At 42.8% G+C, this 19,484-nt stretch overlaps 1 protein-coding gene across 4 annotated transcripts in view; it reads right to left on the minus strand.

Annotated features, from left to right (window-relative positions):
• Positions 1-3,707: 3,707 nt before the first annotated feature.
• Positions 3,708-19,484, minus strand: part of AGXT2 (alanine--glyoxylate aminotransferase 2) — a 157,901-nt gene continuing 142,124 nt past the window's right edge. For all 4 annotated transcript variants that reach the window (XM_073621037.1, XM_073621031.1, XM_073621010.1 and 1 more), the window contains 6 exons: positions 18,561-18,653; positions 15,534-15,666; positions 9,751-9,839; positions 7,088-7,237; positions 4,068-4,166; positions 3,708-3,969 (listed from right to left, as the gene is read on the minus strand). In XM_073621037.1, coding sequence (XP_073477138.1) covers positions 3,862-3,969; positions 4,068-4,166; positions 7,088-7,237; positions 9,751-9,839; positions 15,534-15,666; positions 18,561-18,653 — 672 coding nt within the window. In that variant the 3' untranslated portion in view covers positions 3,708-3,861. The remainder of the gene's footprint in view (positions 3,970-4,067; positions 4,167-7,087; positions 7,238-9,750; positions 9,840-15,533; positions 15,667-18,560; positions 18,654-19,484) is intronic.

Raw genomic sequence — 19,484 nt, forward strand, 5'->3', positions numbered from 1 at the left:
AAGTGCTGTAATGTTTTTGCATTGTATTTTTGAACAGAAATTGTGCTGAGTAAACGAAAATTGTATGATATGGTATCGTACGAGAAAAAATTTAAAGTTTGTCCCTTCAGAAAATTTCAGACGACAGCTGTGTACTAACGATCAGATTATCGTATGATTGCGTTGAAAACTGAATTTTTCATCTGGTTTTCTCATCGTGTGTACAAGGCTTAAGATGCTCCAGGCAGAGCAATAAAAACCCAGCACAGGTTCTAATTCTTCCCCAGTCTATTACATTTTGCCTGGATTTAAACTGGCCATACAATAGTAAAATTTTGTTTGAAAATGTTTCATTTATGAACATTCATTTAATATTCTAATCATTAGTGGGGTCACATCAAGGTTTGTTTTTCACTGCCATGGTAAGAAAATTTGAAGGAGCAGGATGGATTTCTTTTTTTTTAACAAATTAATTTCTAACAGCGTATGTGGTTTTGGTTCAGGAAAGGTCCATTCATTGCAAAATTGAATGTTAAAAGCAAACATAATGTTGAAGTTGTTTCAAATGAAATCAAATTAGGCGGGCAGAGGCACAAGCACACTGAGAGCCGCAACTGATTTTAAGCTCTGATGTTCGTTTTCCTGTACCTTGATGTAAGTTATTAGAAATTAATCTGCTTTATACAGTGGGGACGGAAAGTATTCAGACCCCCTTAAATTTTTCACTCTTTGTTATATTGCAGCCATTTGCTAAAATCATTTAAGTTCATTTTTTTTTCCTCATTAATGTACACACAGCACCCCATATTGACAGAAAAACATAGAATTGTTGACATTTTTGTAGATTTATTAAAAAAGAAAAACTGAAATATCACATGGTCCTAAGTATTCAGACCCTTTGCTCAGTATTTAGTAGAAGCACTCTTTTGATCTAATACAGCCATGAGTCTTTTTGGGAAAGATACAACAAGTTTTTCACACCTGGATTTGGGGATCTTCTGCCATTCCTCCTTGCAGATCCAGTTCTGTCAGGTTGGATGGTAAATGTTGGTGGACAGCCATTTTTAGGTCTCTCCAGAGATGCTCAATTGGGTTTAAGTCAGGGCTCTGGCTGGGCCATTCAAGAACAGTCACGGAGTTGTTGTGAAGCCACTCCGTTATTTTAGCTGTGTGCGTAGGGTCATTGTCTTGTTGGAAGGTAAACCTTCAGTCCAGTCTGAGGTCCTGAGCACTCTGGAGAAAGTTTTCGTCCAGGATATCCCTGTACTTGGCCGCATTCATCTTTGCCTTGATTGCAACCAGTCGTCCTGTCCCTGCAGCTGAAAAACACCCCCACAGCATGATGCTGCCACCACCATGTTTCACTGTTAGGACTGTATTGGACAGGTGATGAGCAGTGCCTGGTTTTCTCCACACATACCGCTTAGAATTAAAGTAAAAAAGTTCTATCTTAGTCTCATCAGACCAGAGAATCTTATTTCTCACCATCTTGGAGTCCTTCAGGTGTTTTTTTAGCAAACTCCATGCCTGATTTCATGTGTCTTGCACTGAGGAGAGGCTTCCGTCGAGCCAATCTAAAGCCCCGACTGGTGGAGGGCTGCAGTGATGGTTGACTTTCTACAACTTTCTCCCATCTCCCGACTGCATCTCTGGACCTCAGCCACAATAATCCTTGGGTTCTTCTTTAGCCTCTCTCCAAGGCTCTTCTCCCCCGATAGCTCAGTTTGGCCGGACGGCCATCTCTAGAAAGGGTTCTGGTCGTCCCAAACGTCTTCCATTTAAGGATTATGGAGGCCACTGTGCTCTTAGGAACCTTAAGTGCAGCAGAAATTTTTTTGTAACCTTGGCCAGATCTGTGTCTTGCCACACTTCTGTCTCTGAGCTCTTCAGGCAGTTCCTTTTGACCTCATGATTTTCATTTGGTCTGACATGCACTGTGAGCTTTAAGGTCTTATATAGACAGGTGAGTATGACTTTCCTAATCAAGTCCAATCAGTATAATCAAACACAGCTGGACTCAAATGAAGGTGTAGAACCATCTCAATGATGATCTGAAGAAATGGACAGCACCTGAGTTAAATATATGAGTGTCACAGCAAAGGGTCTGAATACTTAGGACCATGTGATATTTCAGTTTTTCTTTTTTAATAAATCTGCAAAAATGTGCTGTGTGTACATTAATGAGGAAAAAAATGAACTTAAAAGATTTTAGCAAATGGCTGCAATATAACAAAGAGTGAAAAATGTAAGGGGGTCTGAATACTTTCCGTCCCCACTGTACACTGTACAGGCTTCACTGTATCCTGCTTTATTCTTTATTTGTGATGCGATCTATATGCTTGGGAGGAAACTCCTCTAGGATTTACCTGGCCGCTGGAGGTCCTGGCTATCTAGATGCATGAGAGCAGTGATCGATGCAAGTTCCTGTTTGTGATTGAGTCATACCATATCATCAGACCAGTGAGAACAGAGAGAAGCTGGAACCATTGAGAGTGGCCATACATACTTGCTTTACATTTCCCTCTGGTAACGAGATTGGATTAACACTGTGGTGTGGTGTGCCTTTCTTTATACACTGAGGCCGGGTTTACACTATAACCTGCTGTGGATCACACAGGATCGCTGTGCGTCCCTGTTCCCTGTTTCAGGGACGAATCAGGGCCAAATCTATGCCTGAATTCGGTCCTGAAACGGAGCCAAAGACGCACAGCGTTTTTGTGCAGTGCGCTCCGCTCCATAGGGAGCCAGTCACATTCTCCTGCTATGCAAATTGGAAGCAGGGAAATCCGCATCTAATTTGCATAGGTGTGAACCCGGCCTGAAACTGGTGAAGGGATTTCATCTCTCCCTCCCTTTGAAAGACTGTTTGCTAAATTTCAGTGTCGCATGTAGACTTTTATACATTTTTTTTGCTTATCAACAAATTGTGCTGGCTACTTAGATCATTAGGACTGCTTAGTAGTGCGGATATCCACTTTTCACATCGAAAATTCTGACGGACCTAGAAAGAGAATATGTTTTAACTATTCCGACGGAACCAAGTCCTATCGGGAAAACCGATCGTCTGTATGCTGTTCCAACATACCAAAAACGACGCATGCTCTGAAGCAAGTACAAGACGGAAGCTATTGGCTACTGGCTATTGAACTTCTGTTTTCTAGTCCCGTCGTACGTGTCGTACGTCACTGCGTTCTTGGCGGTCGGAATTTGGTGTGACCGTGTGTATGCAAGACAGCTTGAGCGGAATTCCGTCGGAAAAATTTTAGACTGACAATTAGACAAAAATGGAAAACATATTTCTTTTATTTTCAGTATTTTTTTTTGTGTCTGACAATTTCAGTAAACAGAAACACAGTGTCACTATCAAACTGCAGTGCAAAGTAACCTCAGTCTGGGCCATTGTATACAGGAGTGGGTTAATTACCGGACAGTGTTTTGGAGACTCTATTGGAGAGCTCTCTGTGAGTTTCTAGGACTATAGACCTACTGTGGCTATTATGAGGCTTTCCCACTCATCCTGATGGATTTTTTTCATAGTGAATAAAAGAGTAACTGGACCACACAAAGGTGGGCAGGAACAGAATTGGGAATCATTGCTGACACCATTCAAGGGGACTAAACCTTTAACGATAGGGTCATACCTTCTGAATGGAAAAAAAAAAGGCATATCACACCAAGTAAAACAATAACTATAGTATTTAAATAATATTGAATTGCCACACATGACATAATTATAATTAAAGTTTTATTATATAATTGGTATTTTCCAGTGCTGGTTTGAATCTTATATTGCTGACTTTAGATGCATTGAATGAGACCTGGATTAACCTGAATGAGATACTTCCCAATTATTTATATATTACAGTAATTATATAGCACAGATCATCTTGATATTGTCTCCTTGTGTTTAATTAGTGCTCTCTCAAGGATGGCTACAGCAAAATCAGCATCTTCCTTTGTGATGCACATTGGAGGTTTCACCCGAAATACCTGCAGAGGGAAGATAATGCAAATTAAGTGTGGTTATCACAGGACAATATAGCGGAATCTCTGGCTTGTAAAGCCTTAATTAAAGGTTATCCTCCTACATTACTGTATAGTCCTCCTTTGCCAAGCAGGACCCCGTTGTCTTTGCATTCTTCCCAGATGAGGTTCATCTCTTCTGCTGGCAGTGGTTGGAGTGTTTTCTAAATATAAGAAATCAGCTTACAGATTACAAAAGTACTGATAGGAATTTGGGGATTTTGTAGACTAAACTAAGGGAAAGTTTGTGAACACATGCCCAACAAACCTATAAGAAAACCGCAGATCACTCATCAGAACTAGACCTTAGTACAGATAGTATATATAACTGTACTTTAGATTTTTTTTAGGATATTGTAAACTGTATTGTGTCAGGGTAACTCATTATATAGCCAAGCATTCTGGCCTTTCCCCTGCGCAAAAAGCCAGCTCCATGAAAATATGATGTAGAGAGTTTGATGTGGAAGAACTAAAATGGCGTGCACAGAGCCATGAGCTCAACAGTGGTGGACACCTTTGGAATGAATTGGAATGCCAATTGTAAACCAGGTCTTCTTGTTCAACATCAGTACTTGACCTCACAAATCCCTTTATGGCTGAATAGGCACACATTCCCACTTACACACTAAAAAATCTTGTGAAAAACATTCCCATAAGAGTGGAGGCTATTTATAGTAGTAATGCCCATGATTTTGGAATGGGTTGGTCAAGCGTCTACAAACTTTTGGCCTTGACCGGACGAGGCTGCCGGGAAGACCTTTTTGACCGTCTCTCACGGAGCCATCGGTCAATTCGATTTGATGTGATTAAGGCCTCCAGGGTGTTTGGTACTCCGACCCGTGCCAATTCATCCTTTAGGCCTTCTGGCAGGCATAGGAGAAACTGGTGTCACCGAGCTGCATCATTCCACTGTGTATCTGCATTCCAGCATCTGAAGTCCATGACATGCTGGAGTGCATGGATGGCAGCTTCTGCTGTGGTCCATTTTGGGTTGTCGTACAATTGGGCCATTGCGTCAATGAAGGTAGGCATGGTTTGTAGCTGTACGATATTTTCTTCCAGCATCCGGTGGGCCCAAGACTGTGGCTCACCTTGAAGTAGTGAGATAATGAATCCCACTTTGATGGATTCCAGGGAGAAAGGTCGAGGTTGCAGGGCGAAGTACAACTGACATGCGTTACGTAAGGCTCTGAGTTTTTCCCGGTCTCCTGAGAATCTTTCCAGAGTAGGAACCCTGGGTTTAGGGGGCAGCAGCAAAACAAATACTCTTGCGCACAAATGTGTTGACCAGGCGATCCAAAGTTCAGAGTGGATAATATTTTTAGGCATTGCTGCCCTCCAGGATAGGGGTATCCTAGGAGTCAAAAAAAGAGAATAGAAAAAAGAGGGCGCACCGGCCTTGTGCATTATCCTTTGATATATTTATTAGAAGAAAAAGTACTCACAAGGATAGAAAGAAAACCACAATGTAACAGTCTTTGGCTTATGACAATCCGTCTACTGGTAGCAGTCTCCAGATCCTAGAGAGAGGACATGCGAACCACTGCTGGCTGACGCGTGTCGAAGGATTACGTTCTTCCTCAGATCCCCAGTAGATGGATTGTCATAAGTCAAAGACTGTTACATTGTGGTTATCTTTCAATCCTTGTTAGTAATTTTTAATACTTTTTCTTCTAATAAATATATCAAAGGATAATGCACAAGGCTGGTGTGCCCTCTTTTTTCTATTCTCTTTTCAGGGGGCAGCATCATGACTATGGGTGCAGTAGTAGCAGACCGTGCAGCAGAAGTAGAGGCACTGGTTGAGGTAGTACTTGCGGGTGTAGCCAGGGATTGTTCACGCTCCTCCAGCTGGACATAACCTTCCTTCAGGGTCTTGACAGCTTGGGTGAGGGCCGCTAGGTGTTGGCAGATTTCTTCCATAGGAGAGATCCCTCTTGCAGGCTCAGACATTGCTGTCTGATACTGTCACGTACCTGATGGCTGAGCCTGATGTTCAAAAGGAGGTCAGAACTGGAATCCTAGGCATCATCCATCATAAGCAAGAGACAAGAGGCAATGTCCAGATACAGGCCAGGGTGAAGGTAGGTGAGGTTCAACGGAGTTAGAGGCAAACCGGGTCAAATACAGGAATAAGCAGGATCAGGTTCAGGAACACAGGTACAGCTGCAGATCAGACAGCAAAGTACTAGTGCAACTGTTGTACTTATATATGGCATTTGGCTCCAACGTTATTGGCTCGCGCATTTGTGTGCATGTGCACATTCCTGTGCCTGGCACAATGGGCACTTGTTGGATCTTGCCCGCACATGCGTATTTGTGTCTGACTTTGAGCATCAGCTGTGCTATGGCCAGCACATCCTTGACACTGTCTCCTCCACAACTATGCAGCCTCTCCTCTATACTAGTAATTAATCCACTTTTTTTTTAACCCATTACATTAGGCCCCCCTCATCCAGCACACCAGGCATACAGCTTTTTACCACCAAAGAGGGACTTCAAGAAAGTTACCCTAAAAGAAGAATTTATTGTCAAAATAGCAGGCACATGATATGCTGAGGTGTAAGGGCAGCACACATATGCACTTATTATGCATATTGGTCCCCTTGGGAAATAAAAAAAGTGACGTTTGTGTAATAAGACTTTTATTAAGGCTTAATAGGAACTATTACTGCTGTGATAATTCTTATTAGATAAACTTTATTTAATTTACTACAGCATGAGACCTGGGTCTTGGTAATGTCACACAGTATGTAAGCAAGTGTAGGATAATAATACCGGTGTGCTGTTGATTTTGTGTTTGATTCTCCTAGATTTCACTTCAGCTAAGCCCCCATTTTCTTTGGTTAAAGGGCAGTACTTTTCCATGTATATTCCTATACAGTCCCTCTTTCTTTCTGCTCCTTTTCAGAGAAAATCACAAGTTACAATTTTTAATTCAGCCTTTCATAACCAAGTAAATAAATGTGTATTCTATGGTGTGGCAAAAAGGGAGTGATGACTGCGGTATCTTCTTTAATCAACTACTTTAAAATTTTATGGTACACATAAAACATAGGATCATAAAGGATGATATAGCTTCTACCTTGTCCTTTACCATCTCCACTCCGACCATCAATCCTTTTCCACGAACATCTCCAACAATTTCAAACTTCTCCCGTAGTTTTGCCAGCTCCAGTAACAAATGTGTTCCAACCACAGCACAATTATTCTGCAGGCCACCCTCATCAATAGCCTGGATAATGCAAAGCAAAGGTTTTTTTTTATATGTAACACGGTAACATTGCTTATGGTGGCCATAGATGGATCAAATTTCGATCACAACTTCGATCGAACTTCTGCTCAACCTCCCTGTTGATTGCAGCTTCAGTGCTGATCTGTGTATTCTGACAGCAGGGGAGTCTCCCCACTGTCAGTTTTTGTCATTCAGCCTGCTAGCTAAAGGAACCCCCCCTCCCCCCCATCTATGTATGGCCAACTTTAAAACTCAATCTTAGATTTTTTTTCTTTTTTTGGGGGGGGGGGGGGGGGGGGGGGGTGTGCGGAAGTACAGAAGAAAAAACAGCTGCTGTTGGTAAAAATCTTCCATTAAGTGCCTTCTCCAGAACTGTTGGATATTGCTCCGAGCATCTGTCTTCCAGCACTGAGAGCAGCCATCACAGCTGCTAAGAATAATTGGGGCACTCACCTTTCCCTTTTTGTCCTGTCTACCATTCATATTTTTACATATTACCTTTATCCCACAATGCATTGCGTTCTGTGATTGGGCGGTGGAGATGCTGTCATTTAACTGCTCCTTTTCTATTCACAGAATGTGATGCAATGTGAGAGAGTTATATTACTAATACTCATCCTACCAGCACTTCTCCTGCTGCTCCTTCCACCATCGCAGCTGGCACCATAATCTCCTGGGTCAGCTGGTGTCTGATGCCAGCAGAAGCGTGGTGATGGAAGGGATGACATCACTCTCCCTGTCATGAGATTGGCTGCTAAATCCAGGCATTCTTACATGGTCCCCCATATTCAGAAGCACTGTGTATTAGTGGGTTGGGGGGCCCAGACATTATCACTATAGCCTGAATAGGCTAGGTCTCAGTGTCCTTTAGAAATATACAGGAAACGCCTAAATATTCCTTAAACTAACTACAGAGGCTTAAAACAATATTGTAGGGCACATCAATAGATTCATTGTAATGCCTGGTTGTCTAGCAGTACCTTTCTTTATATTTCCTTTGCTCCTCCACTACTCTGTTCAGCTGTTGGGAGCAAGGAAATATATCTTGAACTTCCAGGTGTTGAAGAGCTTTTGACTCACTGCCCTCCCTGAGGGGCCTCTAAGTCCTGCATAAGCCCAGGCTAGAGAAACTTGGTGCTCACACAGGGCTGCCTCTCTCTCTGCAGAGGAGCAATGCTGGGCCTGGAAGTAGTGGCGGGGCAGATAATGGTGGCAGGGGACAGAGTGGAGTCAGCAGCCTGAACCCTACCAGACTCTGTAGAAAGGCACACTTGTAGGTATGTGCAAGTATGTTATGAATACTTAAACATTATAGTAAGAGCCCACTAACCAAGCTGACTTAAGTTCCCTTTTAATTATGTACACAGTATATAAGCAATGAGGTTTTTTTAAAATATATAGATATCCTACCCCCCAACAAACACACACACCTTTAGACCTCTTGCCAGAATGAGTGCTTAATGGGAAGTGAAACTCCCCCTTCTTTCTTATAAGATGTCAAATGACAGAGGAGAAAGAAAGAGGAACAGTTGCCTTCCACAGCAGGCACCCATTCTGGTGGGAGATCTGAGTGAGACTGCACAGCTGTGCACCATGGAGACATTTATATCCAGTGCCTCCCATTAATGCCCATTTGGAGCAGTGCTTGGTGCTATAACACTGTGCATGAATGGGCTGCCATTGATGTAACACACTTATGCAGACAGGTGTAAATGATCCCTTAGAAGTCCTGGACTTAGTGCCTACCCCCCGACGTCTCCTTCTATGAAATCCTAGACTATGGTCTATTGGCAAATCTGGCCCTACTCATGGGGCCCTCTGACCTCAAAGCCATATAGTCACCAGCTGACTAGAAGAGGGGGAGAGCTAGCAAATGATAACTTGCAATGAATAGGTCTGAGGGACTCCACCAGTCCTGCAAATACTATACTCTATATTGTACCAGTATATGTCTGAAGGCTCTCATTTATCCAGGTCATGGTATGTAGTAGTAGTAGTTAATCATATTCAACTGGACTTATTTTGTAATTCTGAAGATGTTTGTCCAAGCAACTTCTTCAATTTTAATGAGCGAAACGAGTTTAATGGCTTCATGTAGACATTCACTGTGGTTGGACACAATCACAGCCTTGAACTTTTGAGGGAATTAAACTACTCAGCCAACATGGTTTATGCCTCTTTTTCTTCCCCCATACTCCCCTGCTATGGCAAACATATGTGTAATTTTATCGCTATCCTGCAGTAGAATGAAGCTGCTGGGCTATTATGGCTTCATCTGTATATATTTACCATGATCCTCAGGTATTGCATACATGTACTGTATCTGGTGCTACAATATCAGCCCACCACCAACAGCCAGATCGACAATGGGCCTGGCAGACAGTACATGGCTATAATGGTAATCCATCATTGATAAATAACATGTGTTCATCCTGCACTGCACATATAGCACTGCGCTACAATTAATTTTTATTTCTCACAAATATATCTAATGACATGAGCAGCAAGCTTACATCCAGTACAGCAGAGCCCACAGAACAGGCCATAGGATTGCCACCAAAGGTGTTGAAGTAGAGAGCCTGGGTAAAAGATCTTGCAATCTCTGCAAAAGAAAGAGAGGGTCAGTGGGCCGATCTGATTGAAATAACTCCTACTCTCTCTATTAGTGAACACATCAGAATTTGGCATATATTAAGAAGTACAATTTCCCACTTCACTTTCCCTTAGCCAAGGCTAACCAACAGCCCATGTTTTCGTCTTACCTACAATTATGAGTGTATAGCGGCAGTTTAAGCCACTATGGTCCCTTCTGAATACAAATGTGTAAAATTCATATGTAGACTCAGATGTAATCAATTTCCAGAGATCCTTTTCATCTTCTGAGATCTTGTTCTTCTCAAGCCTGTATTGCATTCAGTGTACATGGGGTGGGTACAACTACTGTATAGAAAATTATGGCTGACTTGGGCAAATGTGCGGACTGAAATAAAAGCTTGAGGAGAACAGGCAGCTATAGGATGATAAACCCGTGGCCAGAATTGAAAGAGGTCTTATATATAACAATCTATTTCCATCTACTGCAGAGATGTAGATCTATTCCATAATTGGAGAGACTTCTGCTTCAGTTGGGATATAGGATGGCCAGGGTTTCTGCACACAGGTGGACTTTTGCAGTCAAACTTTGAAAACCTGATCTCTGGGACTATGAGACCACTAGGCCTAACATGTAACATCAAAGAAAGTGTTTCCCCCCTGGCATAACATGGATTGAGAACCCCATAAAGCCAATTTTGATCAATGCTTGGTGCTACTAGACAATGCAGGAATGGGTGGCCTCCACATGCATTAAAGTAACCCACTGGAGCAGACAGGTGTGAATGGTCCCTTAGTAATTTTGGGCTCAGCAACAGAACCCTAGACTGTGGTCTATTGGCAAGTCTGGCCCTACACAAGGGGCCCCCTGACATCAAAGTGACATAGCCAATGGCTGACTAGAAGGGGGGAGGGCTAGTGAATGAGAACTTGTAAAGAATAGGTTTAAGGGCCTCCATCAGTGCTGCACATACTATACTGTATTTAGAACCAGTATACATCTGTGAAGGTTCTCACAGGGACCATATTCTTGCATCTTGGATTACTGAGGAAAGAGCAATGGATCATGAGAGACTTTGTTGTGGAAGATGCTTGGGAGGGACCACTTGGCACCCCGCTTTGGTGCTTCTACCAAACAGTGCCTCCTGCCGTCCAAACCCTTCCAGCAGACAGCAGACTGAGAGCTAATACCAGCCCTTTTACCCCAAGCAAGATGTTGAGGTACAACCAAAGGATAGCAAGCATAGAGGCTGTGACGGGAGTCACTTTGGGCAGGGGGGGGGCGTGGAACCCAGCTTACCCTAGAGAGGTAAGGAAACTCCTGGTTCAGCTTCCCAGGCCCATCTTATGTGTAAGTAACCCTTTGTCTATTAGGGGCACAGGGTGACCGAGAAAATGATGGACAACTACTTAATGGACACCGAGAATGTGGTTTGGATCACTTTAAATTGGACAGTAATATTTATCAAAATATCTCTCAAGATATATACAGTATCTCACAAAAGTGAGTACACCCCTCACATTTTTGTAAATATTTTATTATATCTTTTCAAGTGACAACACTGAAGAAATTACACTTTGCTACAATGTAAAGTAGTGAGTGTACAGCTTGTATAACAGTGTAAATTTGCTGTCCCCTCAAAATAACACACAGCCATTAATGTCTAAACCTCTGGCAACAAAAGTGAGTACACCCCTAAGTGAAAATGTCCAAATTGGGCCCAAAGGGTCAATATTTTGTGTGGCCACCATTATTTTCCAGCACTGCCTTAATCCTCTTGGGCATGGAGTTCACCAGATCTTCACAGGTTGCCACTGGAGTCCTCTTCAACTCCTCCATGACGACATCAAGGAGCTGGTGGATGTTAGAGACCTCACGCTCCTCCACCTTTGGTTTGAGGATGCTCAATAGGTTTTAGGTCTGGAGACATGCTTGGCCAGTCCATTACCTTTACCCTCAGCTGCTTTATCAAGGCAGTGGTCGTCTTGGAGGTGTGTTTGGGGTCGTTATCTTTTTGGAATACTGCCCTGCGGCCCAGTCTCCGAAGGTAGGGGATCATGCTCTGCTTCAGTATGTCAAAGTACATGTTGGCATTCATGGTTCCTTCAATGAACTGTAGCTCCCCAGTGCTGGCAGCACACATGAAACCGTAGACCATGACACTCCCACCACCATCTTTGACTGTAGGCAAGACACACTTGTCTTTGTACTCCTCACCTGGTTGCCGCCACACACGCTTAACACCATCTAAACTAAATAAGTTTATCTTGGTCTCATCAGACCACAGAACATGGTTCCAGTAATCATGTCCTTAGTCTGCTTGTCTTCAGCAAACTGTTTGCGGGCTTTCTTGTGCATCATCTTTAGAAGAGGCTTTCTTCTGGGACGACAGCCATGCAGACCAATTTGATGCAGTGTGCGATGTATGGTCTGAGCACTGACAGGCTGACCCCCCCACCCCTTCAACCTCTGCAGCAATGCTGGCAGCACTCATACGTCTATTTCCCAAAGACAACCTCTGGATGTGACGCTGAGTATGTGCACTCAACTTCTTTGGTCGACCATGGCGAGGCCTGTTCTGAGTGGAACCTATCCTGTTAAACCGCTGTATGGTCCTGGCCACCGTGCTGCAGCTCAGTTTCAGGGTCCTGGCAATCTTCATATAGCCTAGGCCATCTTTATGCAGAGCAACAATTATTTCCAGATCCTCAGAGAGTTCTTTGTCATGAGGTGCCATGTTGAACTTCCAGTGACCAGTATGAGAGAGTGAGAGCGATAACACCAAATTTAACACACCTGCTCCCCATTCACACCTGAGACCTTGTAACACTAACGAGTCACATGACACCAGGGAATTGAAAATGGCTAATTGGGCCCATTTTGGACATTTTTACTTAGGGGTGTACACACTTTTGTTGCCAGCAGTTTAGACATTAATGGATGTTTGTTGAGTTATTTTGAGGGGACAGCAAATTAACACTGCTATACAAGCTGTACACTCACTACTTTAAATTGTAGCAAAGTGTCATTTCTTCAGTGTTGTCACATGAAAAGATATAATAAAATATTTACAAAAACGTGAGGGGTGTACTCACTTTTGTGAGATACTGTATGGAGACTGATTTGTTTGATTCTGAACGATACATGTTCATTGACACACATTAACAAAAGTATGTAGGCATAGAACACACCCCCTGGCACGCCCCCTTAACCGCTTGCCGACCAGCCACCGCAGTTATACTGCGGCAAGTTGGCACGGCTGCGCAAATCGCCGCAGCTGTATGTCGGCTCTCTAAGACGTTATAGCAGGTGCACGCATGCTCGCGTGTCCCCGGAGCCGATGCGTGTGCCCGGTGGGCGCAATGTCTCCTGGGCATCCGGGATTGCTCCTGACAGAACAAGAACAGGGATCTGTGTGTGTAAACTAGTAAAAAAAATAATAATAAAAATTACATAAATCTTTCCCCTATTTTGGAGACACTATAACTTTTGTGCAAACCAATCAATATACGCTTATTGCGATTTATTTTACCAAAAATATGTAGAAGAATACATATCGGCCTAAATTAATGAAGAAATTTGATTTTTTTACATTTTTTTTTTTTAATTTATTGTAGCAAAGTACAAAATATTGTGTTTTTTTCCAAAATTGTCGCTCTTTTTTTTTGCTTATAGCACAAGCAATAAAAACTGCAGAGGTGATCAAAAGAAAGCTCTATTTGTGGGAAAAAAAGGACATAAATTTTTTTGTTTGGGTACAACGTCGTACGACTGCGCAAGTCAGTTAAAGAGACGCAGTGTATCTAAAAAAAATGGCCTGGTCAGGAAGGGGGCAAATCCTTCCGGGGCTAAAATAGTTAAAGGAGAATTATACAAAAAAAAATGATTGCTTAACCCCACAAGTGCTCTTTTACCACTACTATGCCTTTATACCAGCTATTAAAATTTACAAAAGCAGCAATTTAGAAACTGGATGAAAGGTTCAGCACTGGGAAACACTTTTTGAAAGATAAAAAGTGCATTTTATATACAACTATATACTGTAGATCAGACCAAAATGAGGGACAAATGAGGAGGAAAGAGGGACTTTGTTCCAAATTAGGGCCAGTCCTTCGAAATCAGAGGCAGTTGAGAGCTATGTCTAATGCTGCGTACACACGACAGGAATTTCGGCCTGCAAAAGACCGGTGAGAGTTTTTCATCGGAAAATGCGACCGTGTGTATGCTCCATCGGACTTTTGCTGGCCGAATTCCAGCCAGCAAAAGATCGGAGCATGTTCTTAATTTTTCAGTCGGAAAAAGTTTCTATCCGAAAATGCGATCGTCTGTGGCAATTCCGACGCGCAAAATTCCTACACATGCTCGGAAACAATTCGACGTATGCTCGGAAGCATTGAACTTCATTTTTTCGGCTCGTTGTAGTATTGTAGGTCACCGCGTTCTTGACAGTCGTAAGTTTAGCGAACTTTTGCACAACCGTGTGTATGCAAGGCCAACTTGAGCGGAACGCCATTGGAAAAGCCATCATATCTTTTTCCGACGAGAAGTCCGATCGTGTTTACGCGGCATAACAATCTTCTGGAACATTACACATACTGAGTTTTATGTGCAGTCCTTTGGTGCTTTGAGGAGCTGGAGTTGAGTCCCTTATTTTTCAGAAGTCGACAACTACTGATAGACCGAATAAGGCTAGCCATATTCCTATATTTTTCCACTTGTTCAGCCCACAGGCTGAATGAGAGAGATATAATAGATTCTTATATCCACACAAAACATCATGGATTAGGGAATGCCCCCTGCTGTACACTGTATTCTTAAAGGCGGTACCCACAGTTGTCTGAATACCCAAACAGCAATTGCATCTAATTGAGCACACTAACTGTTCAGCTTAGAATAATCATCTTGCCTCCTTGATATTTTTTTTCTGCTTAAAATATATTGTTTGTACAGTATGGCGAAATTTAGAAACCACTAAAGAAAGTGACTCATTCCTGAACAGAGCTCCTTTGATTTTTCAAATGGTGTTTTTTGAACTGTGTGATGACAAGAGGGCCACTCACAGCTTGAATTTTGTCCGATTCAGCAGGAATCAGCTGGAATTTGAGCCGTGCATGCCAGCCTTATGGAAGTCAGGAAAAGTCACAAATCCATATCCAAATATATGCTCCAGGTCAGTTACTCAAAACACTGAAATCAGAGGTTTGCCATGACAGCCAGCCAACTAGAATGTTTAAAAGGAGGTCAGCAATAGAAGCTCTAATGTTTCCCTAATTTCTTATTTCCTTTATTGCTATGAAGATAAATTTGTGTCCCACCAGGAGTAGATCAAACACACCGGTCATATACAATGTCTATGTATATTACGCGAAGGACTACGATCTTTAAGACAATGCCCATTCCATACAAATCCATACACAAGCTAATCAAAGTCTCACTCTCACCATGCTGGCCCAACTTTTTTTAAAATTGGGTATGACAACCCCACACGAGTGCAGAAAAAAAAAGATCTAATTTGTGTTAATAGACTTTTACATACATAAAACAATACGACAAGAAAAAGAAACCTTTGTGAGAACACTTGTGAACTGAAAATCTAATTTTTGACAGAAGGCCACAGATAGCAGGAAAAATAAATAGCGTTTTGTGAGCTGATGCCTATGATAGCCGTGATAATTCTTTGTAGTACAATTTTGATGCTCTCACCTTCTGTGGTGATAATGGCAGCCATAGGAAATCCATTGCCAATACCCTTTGCCATAGTTACAATATCAGGCATGACATCATGAGTCTGAAACCCCCAATAATGGCTCCCGGTCCTGCCAAAGCCAGTCTGAACCTACAGGAGAAACATCACCATTTTTATTAAAGAGTAATTACAGTGGGTTGCATATATGTTCTTTATTTTGGTCAGGAATAGGACATTAAATCTTCAAAACTATTTTTTGTTTGTCCATTATTCCTGAAATATCCAATACAAATTGTTTGCAATTATTGTCTCAGCCAGCAGGTGGAGCTCTCAGCTCCTTTTCCACCAAGTTTCCTGCCTCTTCTTTCACCTGTTGGAAAAATTCTGTTGCATGCAATTTCTATGTGTTGCACCCACAAGGTAATGAATCAGGAGAGTGGGTCATGCTCATCACTTCTTGGGGGCATCATTGGATGTTTGAATAAGAAAGTGGGAAAGGTACCAGCTAATGCTGTTCTTGCCTTACAAAACCCACATTCCCAGAATCATGTGTCATGTATTCATTTTTTGATGTTTAAAATGCCATGTTTACTTGCAAAACAAAAAGTATATGTGTATAAACACTATATAACCAAAAGTTTGTGGGCACCTGACCTTCACACCTACACTATATAACCAAAGTTTGCTGACGCACATGTTGCAGCATACAAAGATAATTTAGATACCTATGCTCATAATCCCATGGTACCACTCATAGGTCTCATACTTCATCCACCTCAGCAGCAGGAGCGTCTGGCTTTGTGATCCATTTTTTCCCAAACAACTCCCACTTGTTCAAATGTGAAGCCTCACACCGCAAATTCAAGTAGCTAAAAAAAGAAACTGTATTGATCCGACAGAAATGAGGACACTCCACCCATGCCTCCTCGCATTTCAGCCTCTGCTAAGGGCTTAATAGTAGAGCTACTCTTCTAACCTTATTGTAACAGTTTGGGGAAGGCCCATTTCTGCTCCAGTGTGGCTGTACTCCTGTGCAGAAACCAGCCTCATAAATACATGGTTTCATGAGTTGGATGTTAAGGAGCTCAAGTGGCCTCTACAGAGGCCTGACCTTAACCCTACTAAACACTTTTGGGATGAACTAGAGCCCAGAATGCAAGCCAGGTCTATCCCACTAACACCTTAAAGTGATTGTAAAGTCTCGTTTAAAAAAATAAATAAACATGTTATACTTACTTCCGCCGTGCAGTGGTTTTGTACAGAACAGCCCAAATCCTCCTCTTCTAGGGTGCCTCTTTACTGCTCCTGGCCCCTCCCTCCTGTCGAGTGCCCCCACAGCAGGCAGCCATTCAGACACAGAGCTGCCGCTCCCCCCCCCCTCTCCTGATTGGATAACTGATTTTGAGCCGTGGGAGCCAATGGCGCCACTTCTGTGTCTCAGCCAATCAGGAGGGAGAGTCCCGGATGGCCGAGGGACTCGTGGACATCGCTGGATAGAGATGGGGCTCAGGTAAGTATTAGGGGAGCTGAGGGGGGCTTAAGAAAAAACAATATATTCTGATAAAGACTGGAAAAACATCCTCTGTACTGATATTAGCTAAAATAAAATTGCATTGGATTCAGCTTCTGTGTCTTATTGAAGAGTTACGTTGCCTGTGGATGGTGCCAAGTCAGCAGGTGAATATACTGTCCAGACAGACTGTGTCTAAGGAGATATGTCAATGCATAAAACAGCATTTGAAACAGAACAAACCCAATAGGTTTTTACCATTCCTGAATCTATCCACAACTAAAAAAAGTTTTTCCTTTAGATGTAATCTGTAGAAAAACAATAATACTGTAGCAAAGTCCTGGGCCTCTTTTGGCCTAATAGTTACCTCCAGAGTTAGGGAGAGCTGACATCCTTCAGTGTAGAGTGGGTTACAAGGCACGGTGGGTGAGAGGGTTAGGGACAGGACACTCTTAGGTAGATGCAAAGATATTTAACAGACTCCAAGACTTCTATAGGTAGACAGCTATACAGGTGAATGCCTCCAGCCAGACACCACTTCTGTATAGGTAGGACCGCTGTCTCCTATGGCAACAATCTTGTAGCTGTTACTAACGGTAAAGGTAATCAACTATCTGCTACACGAACAGTTCTCTTTACCCCACAATCACTCACTGTGGGTCTACACTCAACGAGCTCCCAGTCTCTCTCACTAGACTTTAGATCCACCAGCCACTGGATCTTCTGAGCTCCTTCACTGTAGCACTCAGTATTTTCCTCAAGCGTCACCCCCGCTTCCCTGCTGGGTTCCTGGCTTGGCACTCACAGATACTCTTCAAGCTTCAACCCTGCTGACACATTAGGTCCCAGGCTTGGCACTCCACAAGCGTCACCTCTGCTGTCCTGCTGGGTCCCTGACTTGGCACTTGCTGAAGTTTTCCCACTTCTTCACCGTCCCCGATTGGTGAGAAGTCTGCTCTGGTACTGGCCTCAGCTTACTCACAGTGATCTCCGGTAGCAAGGTGGATAGACCCTTAGTGGCGACAGCTTTCCCTACACGACCGACCACAACTGGTTGCCCGGCCAGCGGAACCAAAACTTCTGGTTGGACTACAAGCCCACAGTCCCAAACCTACGCTGCTTTCTTGCTTCTGAATAGGCCCTCAGACAGCCTAGCAGCCAGATGTCCCCAGGATAGGCCTTAGGTTTCTGGCCTAGCAGCCCGGGGCAATACAACACACGTCCACCCAGACAGCCGTCCAGGTGGCACAAAACCCCGATCACCTGACTTCACCCAAATAAATAAGTTCTCCCAGCAGGCCAAGGGACCCATTGGCTGAGAAATCAAATTCATTCCTAATCTGTCCTTGCAATGCTCTTCTCTTATCTAATGTCACCAGATACCTGGCCATCTAGCGACAGAAGAGAGAAGTGCAGCAATTCCAGCATTAGAGTGAAATCAATTGACCTCCTAACAACTGGCCAAGGCAACTATCGCTTGGCAAATAAATTTAATCGCAACCCTGCCTAAACATCAGGGTGCTACATCACTTACTTCATCTGCGATGCACACGCCTCCTTTCCCACGTATAATTTCATAGGCCTCCTTTAAAAAATTTTTGGGATACTGAATGACTCCTCCAACGCCCTGCAAAACAAATTCAGACACTTTGTATGTGTATTGTTATATGCAGCAATGCAATATAGAAAAAAAATACCTTGATTTAAGTGTATCTATATAAAAATGTAATATATTGCAGCATACATGTTCTTATGTGTGGTGGCTGCATTAGTTTAAATTTTTCCAAATTTTTGTTTCCTTTATTTTTGCCTGGTAATCCCGTTAAATAACACTAGGGTAGCTACACTCACTCCTCCACTGTATCTATGGATGAGCCATGGTTTTCACACAGACTGGACTACTAATATGTCCTGCCTTTGTTTATTTCCATTATACACCTGGGATTGCGAACAAAATTCGTTCCGCTAACATGCTTGTAATCCAAAGTACTTGTATATCAAAGCGAATTTCCCCATAACAAATAATGAAAACTCAGATGATTTGTTCCACAAGCATTTATTCATAAGTCCTTCAGTTTATAGTCCATATAAAAAAAATACTAATGTGACCAGGTTGTGTAACCATAAAATATCCATCCACAAATGGAAGCCTCCACAAGGGGATTAGAAGCAAAATCCAGCAGGAGCTACAGAGTATAAAAAAGAAGAGAGGTGCCTCTAAGTGTAGCAATATGGTTACATTTAATGAAGGTACAACATTTAGCAACTCACATGGTTGATGATTAAAATGGGCACATCTAAGTATGCAGGGTAAAGCTGTCCACCATACCGCCGGCTCTTACTGCTGTCAGTCTGCAATCGTGATCATAAAGACTACCCTGCAGTAGAGCGATCTGAAAGCGAGGCTTGAACCGCTCATGGAGCGCAGCGTGGAAGGGATGATGTTGATGGTGTTGCA

The sequence above is a fragment of the Aquarana catesbeiana genome, linkage group LG01 (assembly GCF_042186555.1).
Source record: "Aquarana catesbeiana isolate 2022-GZ linkage group LG01, ASM4218655v1, whole genome shotgun sequence".
In the NCBI taxonomy this organism is placed as follows: Eukaryota; Metazoa; Chordata; class Amphibia; order Anura; family Ranidae; genus Aquarana; species Aquarana catesbeiana.